Source organism: Pinus tabuliformis, chromosome X (genome assembly GCF_031772625.1).
Source record: "Pinus tabuliformis cultivar Carrire ecotype Pingquan chromosome X, CPIR1, whole genome shotgun sequence".
Classification (NCBI taxonomy): domain Eukaryota; kingdom Viridiplantae; phylum Streptophyta; class Pinopsida; order Pinales; family Pinaceae; genus Pinus; species Pinus tabuliformis.
The window spans coordinates 50813580-50834973 of NC_142308.1; the positions used below are offsets into that span (position 1 = coordinate 50813580).

At 39.0% G+C, this 21394-nt stretch overlaps 1 protein-coding gene across 1 annotated transcript in view; it reads right to left on the reverse strand.

Moving 5' to 3' along the window:
- LOC149138280 (Peptidase S41 family protein) overlaps nt 1-21394 on the reverse strand; it is a 446406-nt gene that overhangs the window by 7375 nt on the left and 417637 nt on the right. The window contains 1 exon segment of the mRNA XM_089447421.1: nt 18742-18780. Within this exon segment, the coding sequence (XP_089303547.1) occupies nt 18742-18780 (39 nt within the window).

Consider the following 21394-nt stretch of genomic DNA (forward strand, 5'->3'; position numbering starts at 1 on the left):
TCGGGTGTATTTCAACCCATATCCAACTGTTCCATGGACATATCTGAGAATGTGCCTAGTTGCTACCCAATGCACCCTTTTTGGTTCCACCATGAACTAAGGGTGTTGACAGCGAAACAAATGTCTGGCCTAGTGTTGACCAGATACATGAGCGACCCAATGAGCTCTCTGTCAAGGTGGTTTTCACTTCCTTGTCTCTTGATGCATCTATTTTCTTGTAGTTGGTGATCATAGGCGTAGCCATGGGCCGACAATCCTGCATTATGAATCTCTTTAGAATCTCTGTAGCATATCTTCCTTGCCCAAGGAAGATCTCCCCATTCTTCTGCCAAAATTGCAACCCTAGAAAATAATGCATCAACCCCATATCCTTCATGTCGAATTCTGCTTCAAGATTCTTCTTGCAGTCCTTTATGAGCCCAGATGACCCTGTTAGAAATAAGTCATCTACATATAATACTAGAATAAGTGGCTCATTCTCTACCATTAGATAATAGAAATTGGGATCAACATCACTCTTGATGAATCCCAACTGCTGCAAGTAACTATCAATTCAACCATACCAAGCTTTGGGTGCTTGCTTGAGCCCATACAAGGCTTTCTTTAACCTGCATACATGAGTTCTCTTTTCATGAGTCTTGAAGCTTTCGGGCTATTCTATATACACCTCTTCTTCTATTTGTTACGAATATAAATAAAATAAAATAAAATAAATGTAAATAATAATGATTATATAAAATACTCATTAGTTAAGTCAAAAGCCATGTCTAAAAGACATGCCTGATCATGAAAGGTCACCTGCCTAGGTATAAAAGTAGGGCCTCATTGTAACATTTTATATATATGATAAATTATTATTACAAATACTTCTTGTGTATTTTTACATTAAATCCAACAAGCTATAGGTTTTTGTTGCTTCAGTGGTATTAGATCCACGGTGCACAATATACTCATGCGAGTTTTTGAACATAGTTCACCACACATTATGCCATTACCTTTACATCCTAAATGCATGGAGAAGTTTAGTAAAATTCAAAAAACATTTCAACATTTAGAAAAATCATATGCAAAAGTTAAAGCATGTCGAAAGGAAATCGATAATAGAGAAGATGACAACGACAATGAAGAAACGAAACAAGATGAAGCAGGAAAAGAAGATTGTGATCAGAATGATGATAATGAAAATGAAGATGATATGGATGAGGATTATGTAGATCAAGATGATGATCCAGATGAAGATAATGTGGATGACGACTATCTTGAAAAATGAGAAGATGAGCAATATCATAAATATGACTAAGATGCAGAAGAAGACATTGTTGATGACAAAGGGGAATATTGGGAAAATCATAGAGCTCGCAATGACTCTATAATTGTTGATTTGTGCCAAGGTACAAGCCAATATTTTCTTCTTCATGAAGAAACTAATGGTTTGAGAATTGAAGGTGGTGAGGGTGATGTGAATATTTCCGCTATGGTTGTCTCCATTCAAAACATGGAACTGAAAGACCCTGAATCTAGTCCAATTGATGTGGTGCCAATCACTGACAGCAAAGATGTGGTATCTAGTCCACTACCTGATTCCACAACCACTACCATATCTGAGAATCTGGATAGCTTTGCAATTCTTCCTGATTTTGAGCCTAGTTCAGTAGCCATGTCTGAATCTACAAATTCATCTTCTCTTGTTGCAATTCACACTAAAAACAAATCCGTGTCTAATGTATCTGAAACTAATGGGGCTGCTAGTATGCTATACTCAGAAACTGATTTATTTGCAGCTCTGGATATGGAAGTAGAAGTTGGTGGTGAATGTTCCATCTAATGTGTTACGAATCAGAAACTGGGTTTGCTGAAAGGAATTCTTGCTATTGATGATTGGTTGTATGCACATTTGTGGTTGGAGTGTCTTTCTCCTCTTAATCCAACTGCACATAAACCAATCTGTGATGGTTTGTTCAGGGTTATAGAAAGGACAATTTCTTCAAACTATGCCATCGTGAGGCCATCACTTTTAGTAAATTCTAGTTCTTCTAATCGATCTATTGATAATGCCACAATTGGAGATGGAATGGTAAAATATATCGGTCAAGGATCTTCTTTTATTGATTATTTTGGGTGCTTGAAAGACATTGCCTTTTTCCTAGAACAGTTGTTCGTAACCATCCAGGCCGAGGCCATGGCACATCAAATTTTAATAAAAGGGGGCATGGAGGCATTGATGGCAGTCTTTTGTTTGTCCTCCATGCAAAAAGGCCGGGACCACGATTCAGACATGGAGCTATCCCAGGAAGTGAACAGGTTCGTTATGATGACAGAGGTCTGGAAACCGGAGGAGATGGGTAGGGTTCAGAACCTCAACGAGCTGAACACGACAAGGGAGGCCAACAACCTGCCGTTGCTCAACACCGCCGGGTTCGAGGAGCTCTGACAAGCGAAGTGTCTCTACAGTGGCATACCAGAGCTCACTTCCAAGGAGACGAATAAGCAATGGAACAACTGTTCCATCTGTGGACTCCTGGAAGTGAAACACATGTTCGAGACCATAAGGAAGTCGCAAACTGGCCCACTGTTTCGACTCCGCAACCCTTCCTCCGTTGTTGTCCGTCGGCCTGCCGTCCCCTCTGCTCTCTCACCAACTAACCATCTCAACCATGCTCTTCGCTACATGTTTAATCAACTCTCAACAACGTATCATCGGTCCACATTTAATCGACGGGTCAACAAGCGTGATTCATCGCGTCTGTTCAACAAAGTTTTTTCTGTGAAACAAAAAAAAAATCACCTTTTTTTGTGTTAATATGGTTTGGAACTATATTATATAGTTTTAATAAATTCAATTAATATAAACTATATTATATAAATTTAATATAGTTATATATATTAATATATTTATTAAAAAATTTTAAATTATTAAAAATTAAAAATATATATTATTATTATTATTATTATTATAAAAAAGTAGACATAAACCTGGGTTCAGGAGTAGACATGACCCTGGATTCAAAAGAGTGTTACCATGCAAATTATTCAAACGAAGGTACCAGTGACGTCAGGTTCCATATACCGAGATGCCAACTGCAAGAGGAAGACAATTGCCAACAATATAGCTTTAAGAACAAAGCTTTTGAAGGAAGGGGCAATGTTACGAATATAAATTACATAAAATAAAATAAATGTAAATAATAATGATTATCTAAAATAGTCATTAGTTAAGTGAAAAGGCATGTCTAAAAGACATGCCTAATCATGAAAGGTCACCTGCCTAGGTATAAAAGCAAGGCCTCATTGTAACATTCATCATCACTTGTACTTTTTATATATATAATATATTATTATTACATGTACCTCTTTTTATATATATAATAAATTATTATTACAAATACCTCTTGTGTATTTTACATTAAAAGCCAACAATCTATAGGTTTTGTTGCTTCACTATCACCCCATTCAAGAATGTTGTCTTCACATCCATCTGGTGAATCTCCCATCCCATTTGAGCTGCTAGGGATATAACAAATCTGATAGAGGTATATCTAGCTATTGGGGTGAACGTCTCCTCATAGTCTATTCTTTCCTTTTGTGTGTACCCCTTTGCCACAAACCTAGCCTTGTACTTCTCTATACTGCCATCTGCAACATACTTGATCTTGAAGATCCACGTTGATCTTACAACTGATCTATTCTCTGGTCTAGGTAACACTTCCTAGACATCATTCGTCATGATAGAACTATACTCTTTTACCATGGCATGCACCCACACTTGGTGTTGTACGACTTCTTGAAAATTGGAGGGTTCTTCAACCTGTGCTACCAAGGCTTGTTACCTGTTAGGCTATCTACGCTGCCTCTTGTCGGTTCTAGGAGCTTCAACAAACTCCTCTGCATGCCTCAACGCCCGTCATACTTCCCTGCTGGTTCTACCATTGGTGGTGGGAGGCTCAATCAAATCCTCCTCCTGTTCTTGCTATTCCATTTGCTGAGAACTGCTTGGATCTCCTACTCCTAAGGAAATACTGGTGCTGGTTACGGTACTTGATCCTGATATTTGTCCTCCTGCTTGTCCTTCCTGTTGCCCCTGTTGCTGTTGGGCTAATGGAACATTTACTTACTGATCTTCTACTGGCATCTCTCAAGATTTTCTAAAATCTCTATCTTCCATGAACTTTGTATCTCATCTTACTACAATTTTCTTGTTACTTGGAATGTAGATTCTGTATGCTTTTGAGGTCTTGCTATACCATACAAGGTACCCCTTTTCTGCAGTTTGATCCAGCTTACTACGCTTCTCATCTGGAATGTGACAATATGCCACACTTTCGAATATCCTGAGATGACTCACCTCTGACTTTTTCCCTATGAAGACACCTTCAGGCGTTTTCTTCCCTAATGCTCTGTGAGGAGTTATATTTTGGATATATATCGTTGTGTTGCATGCCTCTGTCCATAAGGATCTAGGAAAGTCCTGGTCATATAACATAGCCTTTGCTGCCCCGACAATTGTTCTATTCTTCCACTCCGCTACTCCATTCTGTTGTGGATTGTATGGAGCTGTCCACTCTCTTTTGATGCCCTCCTTTGCGCAGAAATCTGTGAAATTTTTATCCATATATTCTCCACCATTATCTGAACACAATACCTTTATCTTTTTCCCTGTCATGTTTTCTACAAGAGCCTTAAACTCTCTAAACTAATCAAAGACCTCATCTTTGGTATTTAAGAAATAGATCCAGGTTTTTGTAAAGCGATCATCAATAAAGGTGACAAAGTACTCGCCACCACTAAGAGCTTTTGTGGACATCGGTCCACAAATATTTGAATGTATCAATCCCAACATGCCTCTTGCTTTGTTGTCACTTCTGGGAAAAGTTGCCTTAGCGTATTTCTCTAGTACACATCCTCTGCATACATCATCATGCTCAGTATTGAGGACTAGAATTCCTGTAACAGTCTCTTTGAGCATCCTCAGTGCTCCATGGTGTAAGTGTCCCATTCGCCTGTGCCATAGTTCATTCAATTCCTTTTCACCATTATGATTACTGCCTATCAGTGCCATTGGAGATTCGAGCTGCAATCTATACAATCTGTTGCTTCGAGCTCCAATTTGTCTCTTCTTCTTTCAACTAGGATGTTTGACATACACCTTCCTCCCAATGAAGTATACATCGTACCCCTTGTCCTGTAATTGGGACATTGAAATCAAATTCATTCCTAACCTCAACATATACAACACATTGGTGGCTCTTATGTTGGTTCCCGCTTCTGTTTGAAACGCTATGGTGCCTCTCCCTACTGGTGTACACTTCGTTCTGTTTACCATAGTGAACTGGAAGTCCATATGCTCTTCTTGATAGCTAGAGAAGTACTCTTGTACTCCAGTCATGTGAGCTGAAGCCCCACTATAAATATACGAAACACTTGTTGATGCTGAACTTGACAAACATGATAATTCTTCTTCCAATCTAGAAGATAATACATCTTGACTATTCATGTTGTTCCGTGTTATTCTCCTTCTCAACGTTGTACTTACGACTGCAAGACACTGTGTTTTAGCTAGAGATCTGCTTTGCAAGGAAACAACGTTGCTCCCTTCTGCCTTTGGAAAGCTTTGATCTGGAGAATCAAATTTCTCTATCAACTCACTCAGAGAAATCAATCTCACTCAAAACTTTGACCTCTTTGGCCCAAGGATTGCGCTGTACGCTGGGGTTTTGAATCACTGCCTCTGCAGTAAATTCGAACTCCCTCTTCCTTTCTGCGCTAAGCTCTCCTGCTCACGATCTGTGTTTCAATACCATGTGAAAATATGAAAATCCCAAATCCTACTATAGCAACTGATAATATTTCTTCTATTTGTTAATTTACTAAAACAAATTATTTGCAGTTATCTCCGACAAATATCGAAATACATACACTGCAGTCTTCACAAATTAATTACTGTGGAAAAATAAATGTAAGGAAAATACTAGCACAACAATAACACATTAACACAGTTATTTTTGGACAATTGTCCCTGGAAAAACCCAATGTGGGAAAACTGGTGCAACAGACGAGGGTTTCTTTTATTATTCTTCAGCAAAATCTCATGTGCAATCTACAAATAACAGAATAGAAGAGAATCACTGAGAGAAATTTTACAAACAAATTTCTCCACTCCACAGTGAATTTCTGACACCTGAGAGGACCTGCTGCCCTCACGCTAACCACACTGCATCACCCTTGTGCAGTGATTGCACTCTCCCTGCATCATTGCCTCTCCGTGGGTGATTTGTGTCCTTCTTTTGCGTTGTCTCTTCCTGTTGTTTCCTACACTCTCGACTATTGTTGATACCCTCTCTCTCTCACCTGCAACTCACCCTCTTATTCAATTTCCTCTTGCCGAACTTCAGTCAGTGAGAAAATCGATCTACTTGGGCAGCTGAGTATCTGCCTAGTGTATCTTCCAAATGTCCATCGAAGCCCTTCTTATAATCTTCTCGTTGAGTAATCAACAACTTAGATTAGATTTTAATCAATTGCTCAAATCATTTTGACTTAATCCTCGTCTTCTTCTAGAAGTTTCACCCCCAGCTTAATTAATACCCTTTAATTATTTTAATTTTCTATGTTTAGACTTGCGTCCATTAAAAATAATTAATTATTTTAATGAAAATATCTTTGGGTGGAATTTCCAAAAACGATTTCTGGGTATTCTGGAATACATGTGTCCTAGCCTCCCTGCAAATTTTGAGGCTTAGAGCACATCCGATGCTACCAAAAATCAACATTCATCTCTTTACCTAGCTAATCAAGAGCTTCTTGTAAGCTAGACAAGAGATGGGGTCTCTTCCCATCACTTGATTTAGTTTTTGTAAATTACTTTGTAGCATTATCATCCACTTACATGCTCTCTTTTCACACTAACTTTGGTTTTAGTTTTACAACCCTAACATTCTTTCTTGTAGGTCCTCTCAAGCTTCAAGACTTATTCCAAGGAGGCTGTGGGCATTAGGAGATTTGTGAAGAGGCTAGGTCGTGTTTCATTTTGGAGCTTCTCTAATTGTAGAACCTATTCATCTCTTTTTGAGGCTCCCATTCTTGAAGGAATTTCCTTGTTGTTTCAAGATCTCACATTGTATCTCTCCATTATTCCTTGGGCAGCCCTCTAAGAGGCTTCAACCTCATTGTAACACCGTGATTATAAAAAATTATGTTTTTGTTGTGGGAGTGTGGGTTTACCCATGACATCCTTTTTCTCCATTTAGGGAGAAAGGCTTGTGGGTGAATTGATTTGTTAAAATTTCCATTTCTTCTCTTTCATTTTTCACACATATGCATGCTCTAATTGGGAAGTAACACAAATCACATTTCTTTTTCAAGTTTGCTATATGCTTTAAGCTTACACCATTTATCATTGTTGCTACAAGTTTCAAGTTCACATTTCCATTTGCAAAGCAATTTACTCTTACTTTATGCAAACATTTCTATCATTTTCTAGCAAACTTGGATACATTTAGCTTGACACTTGTCTAAATAATTCATGCTTTATTGTTATGCAATATTTCCATTTTGAGTATATTGAAGCATTGTGTATTGGACAAGTTTATTTTCCAAAGCAACTATTTACTTTCATGTCAAGATAATCTTCTTTTCTCAAGTTTAAAGTTCTTTTTTGCAAAGCTATTGTGGGCATCAATCTTATCTCAATTTATTTGCAATTTACATTGAGAAATTTTACATGCGGTTCAAACTTCATTTGCTTTAGTTTGTTGTTGGTTCATCATCTATCTTTAGAAACTCACAATTTTTCATGAAGCTTACACATCTTGTGTTTACTTGAGAAACTATACAAGTGATCTTGTGGAGCATATTTAATTGAAACAATTTCCATCTTTTACATAACACTTCAATCTCACTTGCATATCATATTAGGCATTTTAATATAGTTTCATTTAAAAAAAATTAATCTCTAAGCATAAGCTTGGTTGATAGAAATCATAGGAAAAAGACTTTCTTGAAAAGTTCTTCCAATTGGTACTAAGTAAGGTAAAGGCGTGTGACCCTGCAGTTATGAAGGTGGCTTGTCCTTTTGTAGGAACGAAGGCACACGCTGACTAGTAAGACTTAGGGGTGTTGAAAAATGTAATTAGGTTTGGTCTTCATAAATGTATGAGTCATTATATAACATACTTGTCAAAAGAATGTAAAATAAATTTTTATTATTGTTACAATGACTTATTAAAGCATGGGTTTCATGCTTGGGTCATCTTTTATTAGTCAAAGTCCCCATTGTGGACTCCTAGGATTTATATTGAGTCATTAGAGTCATTGTACATTTTATGAGACCCTTCTTGGGCTTTTGAATCAGGTAAAAAGATTTATTATCAAGTCAAATTAGGTATTTGACACCTCCACACCAAGTCGGCCTCAAGGAGTTCAAGTCAGCCTCAAACAGGGTAATTCGACCTCACCTCAAGACTATATATACAAGCAAATTGAATTCATTTGGAACACTCATTCACTCTCACACAAGTTCGTTAGCCAAAAGAAAGAGCTAGAAAAGTGCGAAGTAGGAAATGAGGCTAAAAGAAGTGCAAAGTTGGAGAAGAAATGAGAAAAAGGCAAGATCGAAATTTTGGGCTATCTATCTCTCTCGTGTGAGTTCCTCTGGGAGATCGAAGTTTTTCTTGTCAAATCGAAATTGTTGCTGCCATTTGTTGGGTCGAAGTTGCTAGAAGAGGAGGCTGACTTGGTGATTGGAGGAGGTCTGTGTCTAGGTTGAAGAGTTTCAAGAAAACTATTGAAGGAAGAGATTTTGACTGGGTTTTCCCTTAGATATGGGTTTTTCCCTGATAGAGTGCCTACATCTTATGTCTTGTGTTTTTGTGATCTTCATACACACATAATTTGGTAATTGCTTGATGAAAGATAATATAACAAAGGAGTAAAAGAAGCCAAAATAATTCACAAGTAATTATGAAGAAAGAGAAATCTAACCCTAACTCTACTAGCATTGATTTCTCAACATGGTATCAGAGCTAAGATCAAAGAAGATTAAAGATCACTTCATTGGCTTAAAGGAAATGATTACTCCCTCTATGATAAGAATGGGATTCAATATTGCAGGATGCTGGATCAAGAAGATCTTCTACTACTTATTCAACAAGCTCAAAAGTCAAGGGTTCTTTGTTGCACTTACAGGTTCACTTAATGATGATAATGCATGGATCATTAACAGTGGAGCATCAAGGCATATGACAGGGGAAAGTAAACAACTTCAAACTCTATCAAAAGAACCATCTTCTCATGCAGTGGAATTGGGAGACCACAAAAGCTATGCTATTAGAGGCTTGGGATCTAAACTACATTTCAACAATATACTATATATTCCAGGTTTGAAAAAGAAATTTCTTTCAATTTCTTGCTAAGAAGATAAAGGGGATAGAGTTGCTTTTGTTGATGGAAAGGTCTTGGTTTGGGGAAAATATTCAAGTATTGATAAAGCTAGGGTTATTGGAGTTCGTGAAGGAAGCTTATATAGAGTCATAACACCACCTCCTCAAGCCCTAGTTCATATAGAAATCAATCCCATTGAGCTATGGCATAGAAGATATGGTTATATTCACTACTAAGTTGTTCCCACTCTTAATCAACTAGTTCATGTCATCCCTGATATCAAAGAAGATCGTGAAGGAGTTTGCAAGGGATGTTCTTGTGAAGAATCGGTGACTCGATTCCTACTGCAGCAAACTGATGATATTTCTCCTATTTGTTAAATTACTTGAACAAATTACTTGCAGTTTTCTATGGTAAATATTGAAATACATACACTACAACCTACACAAAATAGAATACTGTGGAAACTAAATACTGCATTGGTGAGAAATAAACACACACATATACACTGTTGTTTTTGGACAAATGTCCCCGGAAAAAAACCCAACGTGGGAAAACCGTGTTGATTTGGGGTAGCATCGAATGTGCTCTAGCCACGAAAATTGGTGGAGAGGCTAAAGCACATGAGATCTCCAATACCTAGAAATGGTTTGGGCAGATTCTAAACATTTTGGGAGATATTAAAATAATTAATATTTTTAATAGTCCCCAAGTCTAAACTTAGGGAAAATAAAATATTAATGTGAATTAATATAAAACTATGTTAGAAGGGTCCAAAAGCCATGGATCAAGCCAGAGTTAATCTTAGCCGTTGATTAGAGACTTAATCTAGGTCATTGATGTGTCAACGAGAAAGTATAAGAGGAGGCTTGAGGGTCACTTGGAGGACACACTGAGGGAGACTAGTTAGTTAAATTTCTGGAGCGGGGTCAGCTGAGAAATTGAACCAATGGTCTGGTGAGTAGTCAGGAGGTATCAAGTATGGAGCAAAGAGGTGGGATCAGCCAGTGGAGATCAGCGCAGAGGCAGGAGAGGCAGACGCAGGGCGTTTCAAGCAGACGCAGAGGCAGCAGAACACTGCACAGTGACTAGCTGAGCCTGCATGGGTGACACAAAGAGGCCTAGGGCTGACGTAGTCAAGCAGGGCTGACGCAGAGGGTTTGAGAGCCACGCAGAGGTTAGCTAGGCTAACGCTAGGATTGGGAGAAGTGCTGGAGAATTATTTCTCTCTATGGGTAAGCCAGTTTGGCACCCTGTTGTACTAAAGAATTGCTGAATAATAAAATTCTCCCTTGCTGCACCAGTTTTCCCACATTGGGTTTTTTCAGGCATTGTTGTCCAAAATATCCGTGTCAATGGGTTAATGCTTGTGCATATGTTTGTTTTTGTATTACGGTGTGATATCTGCAGCAGTATTTATTTTAATGTTTATTGAAGTAATTTCATAAATAACTTATTGTGGAATAAGTAGGGAAAGTAAATCAGTTGTTGCAGTGATAGAATTTTCACATGGTATCAGAGGGAGTAATCAGAGACAGAAAGGGAAAATCAGTTACAGGTCGAGACCACGATGCAGAGGCATCCACATCAAGGACTCACACAGATTTTCAGAAGATTGCACAAGAGAGAGATTTTGATTTCTCTATGTTGGCTTCTAGGCTAGAAGAAGAAGTGGCGTGTATGACTAGTGTTGCATCATCAGAAGTATGGTATATAGACAGTGGACCTTCGTGGCATATGACGGGAATCATGGAGTGTTTCTCAGAATATCGAGAAGAGAAGATGAACTTTCAGATCACCATGGGGAACAAGGCAAAGTGTGCTCCAGTAGGGAAGGGTACCATAGTCTTTCAAATAGAACCAGGAGAACGGTTCCGTGCTACAAATGTGCTGCATGTACCAGGATTCGAGATGAACTTACTTTCCATGTCACAACTACAAGGCAAAGGCTATGATATCTACTTCATCAAGGAGAAGGTATACGTCAAACACCCAAGCTGGAAAAAGAAAGTGTAGATCGGGATCAAAAGTAATTGGTTGTATAGATTACAACTAGAATCACCAGTGGCACTAATAGGCAGTCATGGAGATAAGGAATTGAACGAACTATGGCACAGAAGAATGGGTCACTTGCACCATGGAGCTCTGAGAATTCTTAGGAGCACTGTAACAGGAGTACCAGATCTGAGTACGGAACGAGATGATGTATGCAAGGGATGTGTTCTAGGAAAATATGCCAAGGCAACATTTCCTAGGAGCAAACACAGGGCCAAGAGCGTACTAGGATTGATACACTCTAATTTCTGCGAACCTATGTCCGTCAAAGCTCTTAGTGGTGCTGAGTATTTCCTTACTTTTATTGATGACCACTCAAGGAAAACTTGGATTTATTTTTTGAAAACCAAGGATGGGGTTTTCTGTCGATTTAAGGAGTTCAAGGCTCTGGTGGAAAATATGACTGGGAAGAAAATAAAAGTTTTGCGCTCAGATAAAGGTGGAGAATATGTCAATAAGGACTTCACTGATTTTTGCACTAAGGAGGGCATCAGAAGAGAGTGGACAGCTCCATACAATCTGGAGCAAAATGGGGTAGTAGAAAGAAAGAACATGACTATTGTAGAAGCAGCGAGGGCCATGATGTATGATCAGAATATGCCAAAATTCCTGTGGGCAGAAGCATGCAACACAACAGTCTATGTTCAAAACAGGACTCCTCATCGGGTAGTGCGCAAGATTACTCTAGAGAAAGTCTTCACAGGGAAGACACCTGAATTTAGTCACTTCAGGATATTTGGGAGTTTAGCATATTGATGCATACCCGAAGAAAAGAGGATGAAGTTGGATCAAACTGCGGAAAAGGGATATCTGGTAGGATATAGTGATCCTACGAATGACACTCTCTCCGCGTCGGATCTACTAATAACTCCCTCAAATCCTTGTCTCCACTAAACACGGTGTCCCCAGATGCTCATCAATGTCCTCATCGATCCTAGGTGAGCTGCATCTAATGGTACATCCAATGCCCTGGTCCATAAGTCTCCTTAGGGGCAATGCTCCAAGAGTCCGCTGCGCTGCATCATGTGTCACCACATACCACCAAGTATCGTTGTACTCTTTGTCATGTCATTGGAAGTCGCAACCTTTTCTTGTACACCACTAGATACCCCTAGTTAAGGCTATACCACCCTGTACTGCCCCGTGTCCTGTCTACGTCAAGGCACTAGTCACTCCCCACGTGTACTCAATGTGATGTAAGACACTCCTACTCCACCACATGATCCAACAAACTACAGTACACCACCATGCATCTCCATGTCCACCTATAGTCCACTGCTCAATACTAGATGCTCCCACACATCCCTGGATGTGATGGCCTAGAGTTGTGTCTCTACATGTCGACCTGCACCTAATCGGTGTCATCATCTCCACCATCGCACCATTATACCCGTCGATGAATGGATCTTCACTCCAAATCCCCCTGAGGGATCTAAGAAGTGAATCTCCCTATGTGTTAGCAGTGATGCTACCACTGCGTTGCTCCTCTGCGTCCTTTGTGCCCCACACAAAAGTGAAGAGTCCCCAACTCCATACAAGGCACCGTCTGGTGGCCTGCCAATGCCACCTCCTCTAACAAACTCTTGCTAGAGTATGTTGATCACCCCGTGATCCCGTGTACAGATGTCATACCAAGACAACCAAAGGAGTCTGTCCATAAACTGGTTGGCCACTGGTGCTGACCGAGACTCCCCTAGCAAATGTGCATGCTCAACTGCTAGGTCAACTGTACCATCCAAGTTGTAGCCAACCGGCACACTTGGGAAATGACAAGTAGTCCCACCCAGGACCCAATGTCAGTCTGCGTTGCCAGTATCCCTAGTTCCTGGAAGCTCCTACTGAGCTACACCTCGGTCCACCACCATCTCCATAGCCCACTCCACAAGGTACCAACTCAAAATATCTCGCCATCCAACGCCAAGAGAGGGATCGAATGCACGAACTCTTGCACATAGAACAACCCCAACATGCGAATGCTGCAACCTGTGCAACTCCGATCGTCTCATCCCACTACCCAGGTCAACACATGAGATCTGACTAGGTAGTTTTCTCTCTCTCTCTCTCTCCAATGGGAAAGGGTGACCCAACAATGCTGTTAACCTGGTCATCCCCTCTGGCATGTCTAGACAACTTCGTCTCTCTCAATCTAATGCATAGGGATGTGCTGATAAGGTTGTAGATCCTGTTAGTGCGCCTCTAAGCGAATTGTGCTGAAATCCCAACATGTGGTCTCTATGTTGCCCCTCATCAATGGCTAGCCCAAAGGATGGTTGCACATCCTCCTCCATCATGGGCTCGACATGAGCCTCCAACTGCTCCTCCCTAGACAACCCAACATGTAAGACATGCTCACCAGTCAGTTGTAAGTTGCTATCGTCCGGCAACTCTGTAATAGATATGGATGCCCCTGTACTTATTAGCTCCTCATCAACAGTGAAGATGTCTCCTGGCACCTCATCAACCTGTGGTGTGCTACTATCACTTGAGAACTCGGTCACAACGCGATATACCTCATCAATGAATACCTCAACAACGGATGGAATCTCATCAATGGGTGTATGCTCAATTGTCTCCTTGCCAGCCATGGCTCCTTGAACCAATGTTGCACGAAGCGCCCCCCCTGGTTCCAAGCCCGGAAGTGCGTCCTGTGTGGAAGCGTCTAGGAAGCTTCGGCGGAAGCACGCTTCCGAAATTTGGAAGTGCGCTTCCGCCGATTTTGGACGCTTCCTGGAAATTTCGGAAGCTTTCCTCCGAAGCGCGCTTCGTACGATGCTTCAGCAGTACGAAGCGTGGCGCTTCGGAGGATGAAGCATACGCTTCCTTACGATTCCGGAAAAGCGTTTTTTTTCAATTTTTTTTTATTTTTGGTGATTTTTCTTGTTGGGGGTGGGTCCACCTTGGGTTTGGGTGAGGAATGAAGGCAAAAAAAAATATATAAAAAAATATAAATATAGCAGATGCTCCCTCATGGTAATGTTAAATTCTTAAAGTAAAAGTGACATTCTCCTTTATTTTTCATTTTCATCCTTTTACTTAAATTTTTAACATTACCATGAAATGACTCAAGATGTTTGAGAGTGGTTCTAGCCTCATTGGACTTCATATGAAGAAAATAGAATTTCATTTCCTATTCAAAATTCAGCAGACTTAACAGTTTTCAGGAATTCAGGATCAATGGGATTGTGGCATTTCATTAGATTATATCAAGTATGAAGGTATGTGATTAGCATTTAATCAAGAGCACCAAGCCCTATATGTACCCTAGTGTTGGTGGTATTGATTGTTGAACTCCTTTGTCACGCGGCACGCCCTTAGCAAAAAATTACCTTTCAATCAAGTCAAAATCATCGATCAAGCATGTTAAGCTTTTTCTACCATATTTTAAGTCTTGAATTAGGTAGTTTGATCAAAATTGGGCAATGTTGACTAATATCCCTAGACAATCGAGGTAGAGGCAAAGGCTAGACAAGAGGAGAAGAATTTAGATTCTACATGGTTGATGCATCTAAATCGTTGATACTCGAATAATTAATCATTAATGTACAATGGATGTTATATCTATCTTGATTTATGCAAAAATATGCATGTTTTCATGTCTTCTACAACTAATTTGGTATTTGGGATGTTTGTTTGGAGTATAAATGCATATATATATATATATATATATATATATAGCAAATGCTTCCGCAGACCCTTCGCTTCCTAGATTTTTGGAAAATGACGCTTCCGCATCCCCGCTTCCAAAAAACATCCCCGCTTCGTCCCCGCTTCGTGCAACATTGCCTTGAACTACTCTCTTGTCTTCTTCCTTAATCCTCCTCATCATCCTAGCAAAATTCCATTAAACCTCCATTGGTTTCTATATGACTCTTAGTTCACAGAACTCCCAAAAAGAAAGGGATGTCTGAATGCCATGACCCAATGATTGGTATTCCCTCCAGTTTGCTCCCAATAACCCCACACCAGTTGCAATCATATTCGAATTCCCAATTGCGGAATGAATCAACTTCTCCCCACATCAATCATCATTTGTTGCATCCTAATCACCTCATTCAAGGTTACTGCCATGTTGTTTGATTCTAACCTTTCTTTGGATCCCATGATTTCTTAGTGTTTTATTATGGTCTTGTCATAGAACAAAGGGTTTCCCACAAAATGAGCCAAGATTATGGCTTCGATACCACAGTAATAATCCTAATGGAAATATACAATGATAAACAAAGCAAACATAGCTAAAAACACACAAAAAAATACTCATGCATCATAACACCATTTTAAAGCCAAAAACTGCATTGTTGAGCCATTTTATTATAATATGAAGAGGGTACAATGAGGTGTTGGAAAGAGTGCACCTGGGCTTGCTCAAGGCAAGCTAGCTAAGCCCAAATGAATAATAAGAAGTTCCCCTCAAATATATTACTGATCTATGTCCTGGCTCTGCACTGAATTGCCCAGAAATACGCTGTTGGGTGTGAAGATTTGTTGCTAAGGCCTCCTCCAGTGCTCAAAAAATTCCGGAAAATTAACCCCGACCTCTGCACCAATAACCCTCAAAAACCCATGAAGGAATTGACCAAATGTTGACCTTAGAATTTTGGCCCAAATTTCATCCAGCTCCTCTAGCTGCTGCCTGGATTGGGACCCCTATTTGACCCCTCAAATCTGCCTAGAAAATTCTGCCAAATTATTTTTGAGGTCTTTGTCAAAAACCCAGAAAACCCAAAAAGGGTTTGTCCTAGTTTTGACACTCCAAAATTGACCCCAAATGATTGGCCCTCCTCCACAAGCAAAAGATGTAACCTGTAGCAATGTTGTGTTTGTTGCTCCGCCAAAATGTTGGAAAAGCCCCCACAATGCTTTCCTAGACCCCACCTCAAGTTTTAGGCCCAAACTCCCTTCACTTCTCAACTCCCAAGTGTGTTTCCTCTAAGCACTGCACAATCCCTACACTGTTGCTAGTGTCTCCTCTACACAAACTTGCACTCCCACTGCTAGAACAATCGGAAAGAGATGTAACTCCCTCCTTGGGCTAGCACTTGAAGTCCACCGAAGCAAGGGTTGATATCTTCGCTCGGAGACACTAGTGTGCTAAACAACACTTGCAGACTTCGCTTCTGCTCAAGCGTGCTATATCAAAGACAAGTTTCTGAATAGATGAATGAATGACCAAAATGAGTGCCTCTTGCTCTATTTATAATTCGTGGCTCCTTCTCTCCTTGTGGTCCCCACTCTCTCTCTCTCCTAATTCACACTCCCTTCTCTTTCCTCTCTCTTCCAAGAGTGTGAGTTCCCTCCTTGGGTCAAATTTCTCTTTCTTGTGGTCCCCACTTTCCACTAGAGCCACAATATTCTCTTTTCCTCCTAAGTCCCAGTGTCGGAATTGTGTCCTCTCCCCAAACTCATCTCTAATGCTGAAAATCAAAATTGGGGATATTACAAAGAACTAAATGTCTTTCTTTCCAGCCCATCTTTCGAAGAATTTTCTTTTAGTATATTGAAATCACTAATGCTTTTATCTAGAAGATTAGAAAACCATATAGATGCATCACCTAAAGCAAGTACAAAACATTTCGTTGCTACATCTACATGACTAACTCTCAATGGTTTCATGCTTCTAGTAAAGAATTCCCAAAATTCTTGTGCAGTTTGTGAATGATCTCCCTTGAAATTCCATATTTCGATAATTGCATATTCTAGATACATTTTGGATCTCAGTCATCATGGTAAAGGCAAAGCTCAATGTTCACTTTGAATCACTTGGTTATTATATGCTTTAAATACTGTCATAGCATCAATGTTTACAGTGGTTATCATCTGCTCATGAATACTGTAGTACTGTGGTAACAGGGAGCCTTCCTCTGAATCTTCACTTCTCATGGTTAATGGAAAGTTGAAACATTAACGCTCAGTGCTGAAATAGCACACAACTTTGTTACAATTTTATGCCTCCTAAACAAAGTTGCATCTTTGGAATATAATCTCTTAAGAATTCTGCTCATGGTGATGTATGGGACATCTATGATCCTTCTGCAAACATAACTTTGTGAGCTATCGTGCTACTATCTTTGGTTTTTAGTTTCATGGTGCAATTGAACACTTATGATATACCTTGTAGATGGTCTATTGAGCAAGACTAAGTTTCATTTTGCAAGCATTGCCTTGAATAAGCGTAATTTGTCTAAGATAAATAGAGTTAAGCTTGTTCATAGTTGACAATCTGACATTTCTCACACACACCTGAAATTTTCCTTTCCTTTGAAAGTGAGTAGTGGCAATCTTGCCAAAACCTTAGTTAAACAAAGTCTTCCAGCTTCCTTTCTCTACTCAATGATTTGACTTAGTTTGACCTTTAAGGACTCCCCCTTTGACTAGGACCCTTTCCCATAGTCTAAAGAGTGGGGCAAGGCCACCAAGGTGACAGCAGGGTGGCTTGCCTAAGTGTTGCCTCTTGGATCTCCTGCTGGGGTTAAGACATTTCCTCCTAGGTGACAGCAGGGTGGCTTGCCTAAGTGTTGCCTCTTGGATCTCCTGCTGGGGTTAAGACATTTCCTCCTAGGTGAAAGTTTGTGTCATAACATGTTCCATGCTCTAAATCATATGTTGTGATGAAAATCATAACAGAGCTACACTCATGCAATATGAGGGGTAACATGTTCCATATCAAAAGTTGGTATACATTGTGTGTATACAGGTCCATCATGCTTTATTATGCATTATGTTTATCACACATGAACACCTTGTTTGCTTCATTTATTTGCACATAGGTGCATAGTTCTTGGTCGACTTGTCATGAAGTGCAAATTGGCCATAGATATGATATTACCTTATTGTTGGTTGGACCATCATAGTCACTGTTGCTTCTTAATAATGTATTTTTTTGTTTTATTTGCACATTGCATATCTCTTTATGAGGGAATTGTGGGGAATCAATATCTTTCCCAATGTAGTCTCTTAACCTGGCATTTGGTTTAGCTAAATGATTCCACATTACTTGTATGTAATGATGTGGCCTTTGACATTCAAATTGTGAATTAAGCCTTATGGGTGGCCTCTATAACTCCGTTTCTAATTTCTACATTTTACATCACCCCATTACAATATGTTCCCATAAGATAACTTTCCATCGAAAGTTACAATTGAAAGAGTTCTCTTTATTAGAAATATGGAAGAAGAATTGTCATATGTGAACAGCATATAAACGAGGAATATGAAATAAAAAAGACAATCAAATCAAAATTATACATAGAACAGAACCTAACAAATTAGGCTATTACATAAGGTCTATACAGAAGTCAAAAAGAAGGTGCATACAATTTCGCTTGCACTTGCAGTGCGTCCATTGACAAGAACCTGAAATTATCAAGGCAGGAAAAAGATACTTTAGTCTACATCTTGCAAAGCCTCATAGAAGACAAATTCAATTGCCGCTTTCATACAAAATTTAACAAAAAAAATATAGGAGTAACAAGAAGAATAGGCAAAACTAATAAGAAAAGTGAATGACATACTACATTATAATCAAGCCAAACATGATATGATAATACAAAATATCTGTCCCGACCTGACAGGCTTTGAGCATGTGCACAATGAGACATGAAAATGAAAGAACATAAGAAATAGTTTTGATATTCACTCCAATATAAGAGACTCAAAATACTCACATCATGTGTTATACAAAAGATATAAAATCGAAGCTTTAATTTTTGTTGTTAGTGTTATAAGTACAAATTTCAATTTAAATGAAATCAAGAATGGCATGAGAACATACACGAGTAAAAATCTCGAGATCAAACATGCAAGTAGTGGAGATTTCTGCGATGTACACATTTGTATTATCTATATATAAGATAAGATAATTTTATAAAAGTTTGACGAATGACCACAAAAGTAGGACAATGGGACAGAGGAGTACAACCAATATGCATATAATGTGGAAGTGCAAGTGCAACTGCTAGAAAATGCTGAAAATAATATAAAGAAAGAAACCAACATAAGTATAATATCAGAGCATATGTAGAAAACTTTGACAAATGTATAGTGATACAAAATATTCAATGAGTTTGTTCAAGACTGGAAAGGTGGACAACTCAAGAACTTGTTTAGAGAGAAAGAGAGAGAGAGAGGTCGATCATGTCAAGGTCTCCTGAATCTTATGGTTGAGGGTTAAGGGGGTGAACAAGGCATTGGCTCACTATCATAGTTCTCTAAAACTTGTTACAACAAAATCTAGTAGGCCTTGGAGAACAAGCTAGACTAAGTGCTAACAATGGGGCAATGTCCCACTATCACCATAGCCAAGGCCCCCTTCTCTTTACAGATTTTCACTGATGGGAGGAGTACCGGTAGGGTAGGATCACATTTGAAAGATATTCTAAGGTTGAGGTGTATGGTGATAGGCTAGAATCTCTCAAGAAAGACTCAAATTTTGGGTATAAGGCCTTACTAAGAAGCAATATGCTTTCTACGAGAGACCTAGGAAAGAAATGCACAAGACCTAGGGTCTGTTGACTTTGCGTGAGTATAGGAGTTTCCAAGGTCATGGCAATGAAGAGAAAAGGCTTCTTAAGAATCAAGATATACTTCAACAAGTACTTGTTGATTTGGGGTAGCATCGGATGTGCTCTGTTGACCACTACGTGTCAACTACCCATAGCAGTACACCCCCTTTTTTTTCGCAAAAGGGATAGTGCTTGATCAATATGTTTGTGCCATTCTACTGTCATCATTAGCCCGATCATGTTATGTTGTAAACCCAATCTGCATGTGTAAATTGTAAATAATCTTAGTAGATCCGTGTCATGTATGTATTTGCCTAGGTAAACCTAATCTTCTAGTGATGATCTACCTTCCGGAAGGTTTTTTGTCTCACTGACCCATGGTCGACAGAGTTTTCCTTCAGCCTAACCCCAAAGCCGGAATGGATTTTGTCATTAGAATCTTAGGGGAATCCTAGTGTGCTTCAAGTCTATGTAAAAGTAATTTGGAAATAATCCTAACTATTTGGTTAGGTTATTACAAATTGCTTGATCTGTTAGACTATATTTGTGTCGCAGAACTGGGTAGTCTATGAGGGTCTATGTCAAATGGGTTTTCCCCCCCTTGAGATGTAAAAATGTAAAAATCATGATGTAAAGTGTCTTGAGGGTTAGAAAATGTTTTATTCCCTCATAAGTCATGGGTCCTAGGTGATTTTTCGAAAGGCTAAGTTCAAGGGTCCAATAAAAATAATAAAAAAATAAAAATAATAATAAAATAAAAATAAAATAATAAAATAAATAAATAAATAAATAAATAATTTTAAAATAAAATAATAATAAGTCAAATTTTTGAGGAAATAAATGCAAAATTTTAATTTTTTAATATATTAAAATGTATTTAAAATTTCGACGGATGAGATTAAAAGAGATTTTGATCCTCATCGACGGTCGAGATCACTTTGACATGAATCACTCAAACTAGCCGTTGGGAATTTTTCTTTAAATAGGGTGTCAGGGGTCATTTGAGATCATTCGATCTTAGATTCATGTGCGAAAGAAAGCTCTCTTGTAGTCATTTTTCATTTGCAATAAAGAAAGACTTTGGGGTTGAAATCTCTTTGGTGTTACTCTTTTGGAAATGTTGTTAGATGTTTTATTTCTGTGCATAAATTTAATTTCAGCCATTGATGATAGCTTGATGAAGAACAATTTTAAACACAGGTATCTTGTTTAATCGCTAGGGTTTGAATGGTAGTTAAATTTCTGAATATGATGGCAGGTATCTCCATTAGATCTGGATTTTAGTATCGTTTTCTCCCTCTTTGTTAATGGTTGAAGTAAGTTGTGCAGGAAAATCTTGATTTCGAAGATCAACGGGCATTTGGGGAAGTTCTCGACTAAACCAGCCAACTCCCGAAAATGGCATTTTCTGAAGAGCCCAGCTAGTTTTGATCCCGGGCTTACCATTAGAATTTCTGTTGCAGATG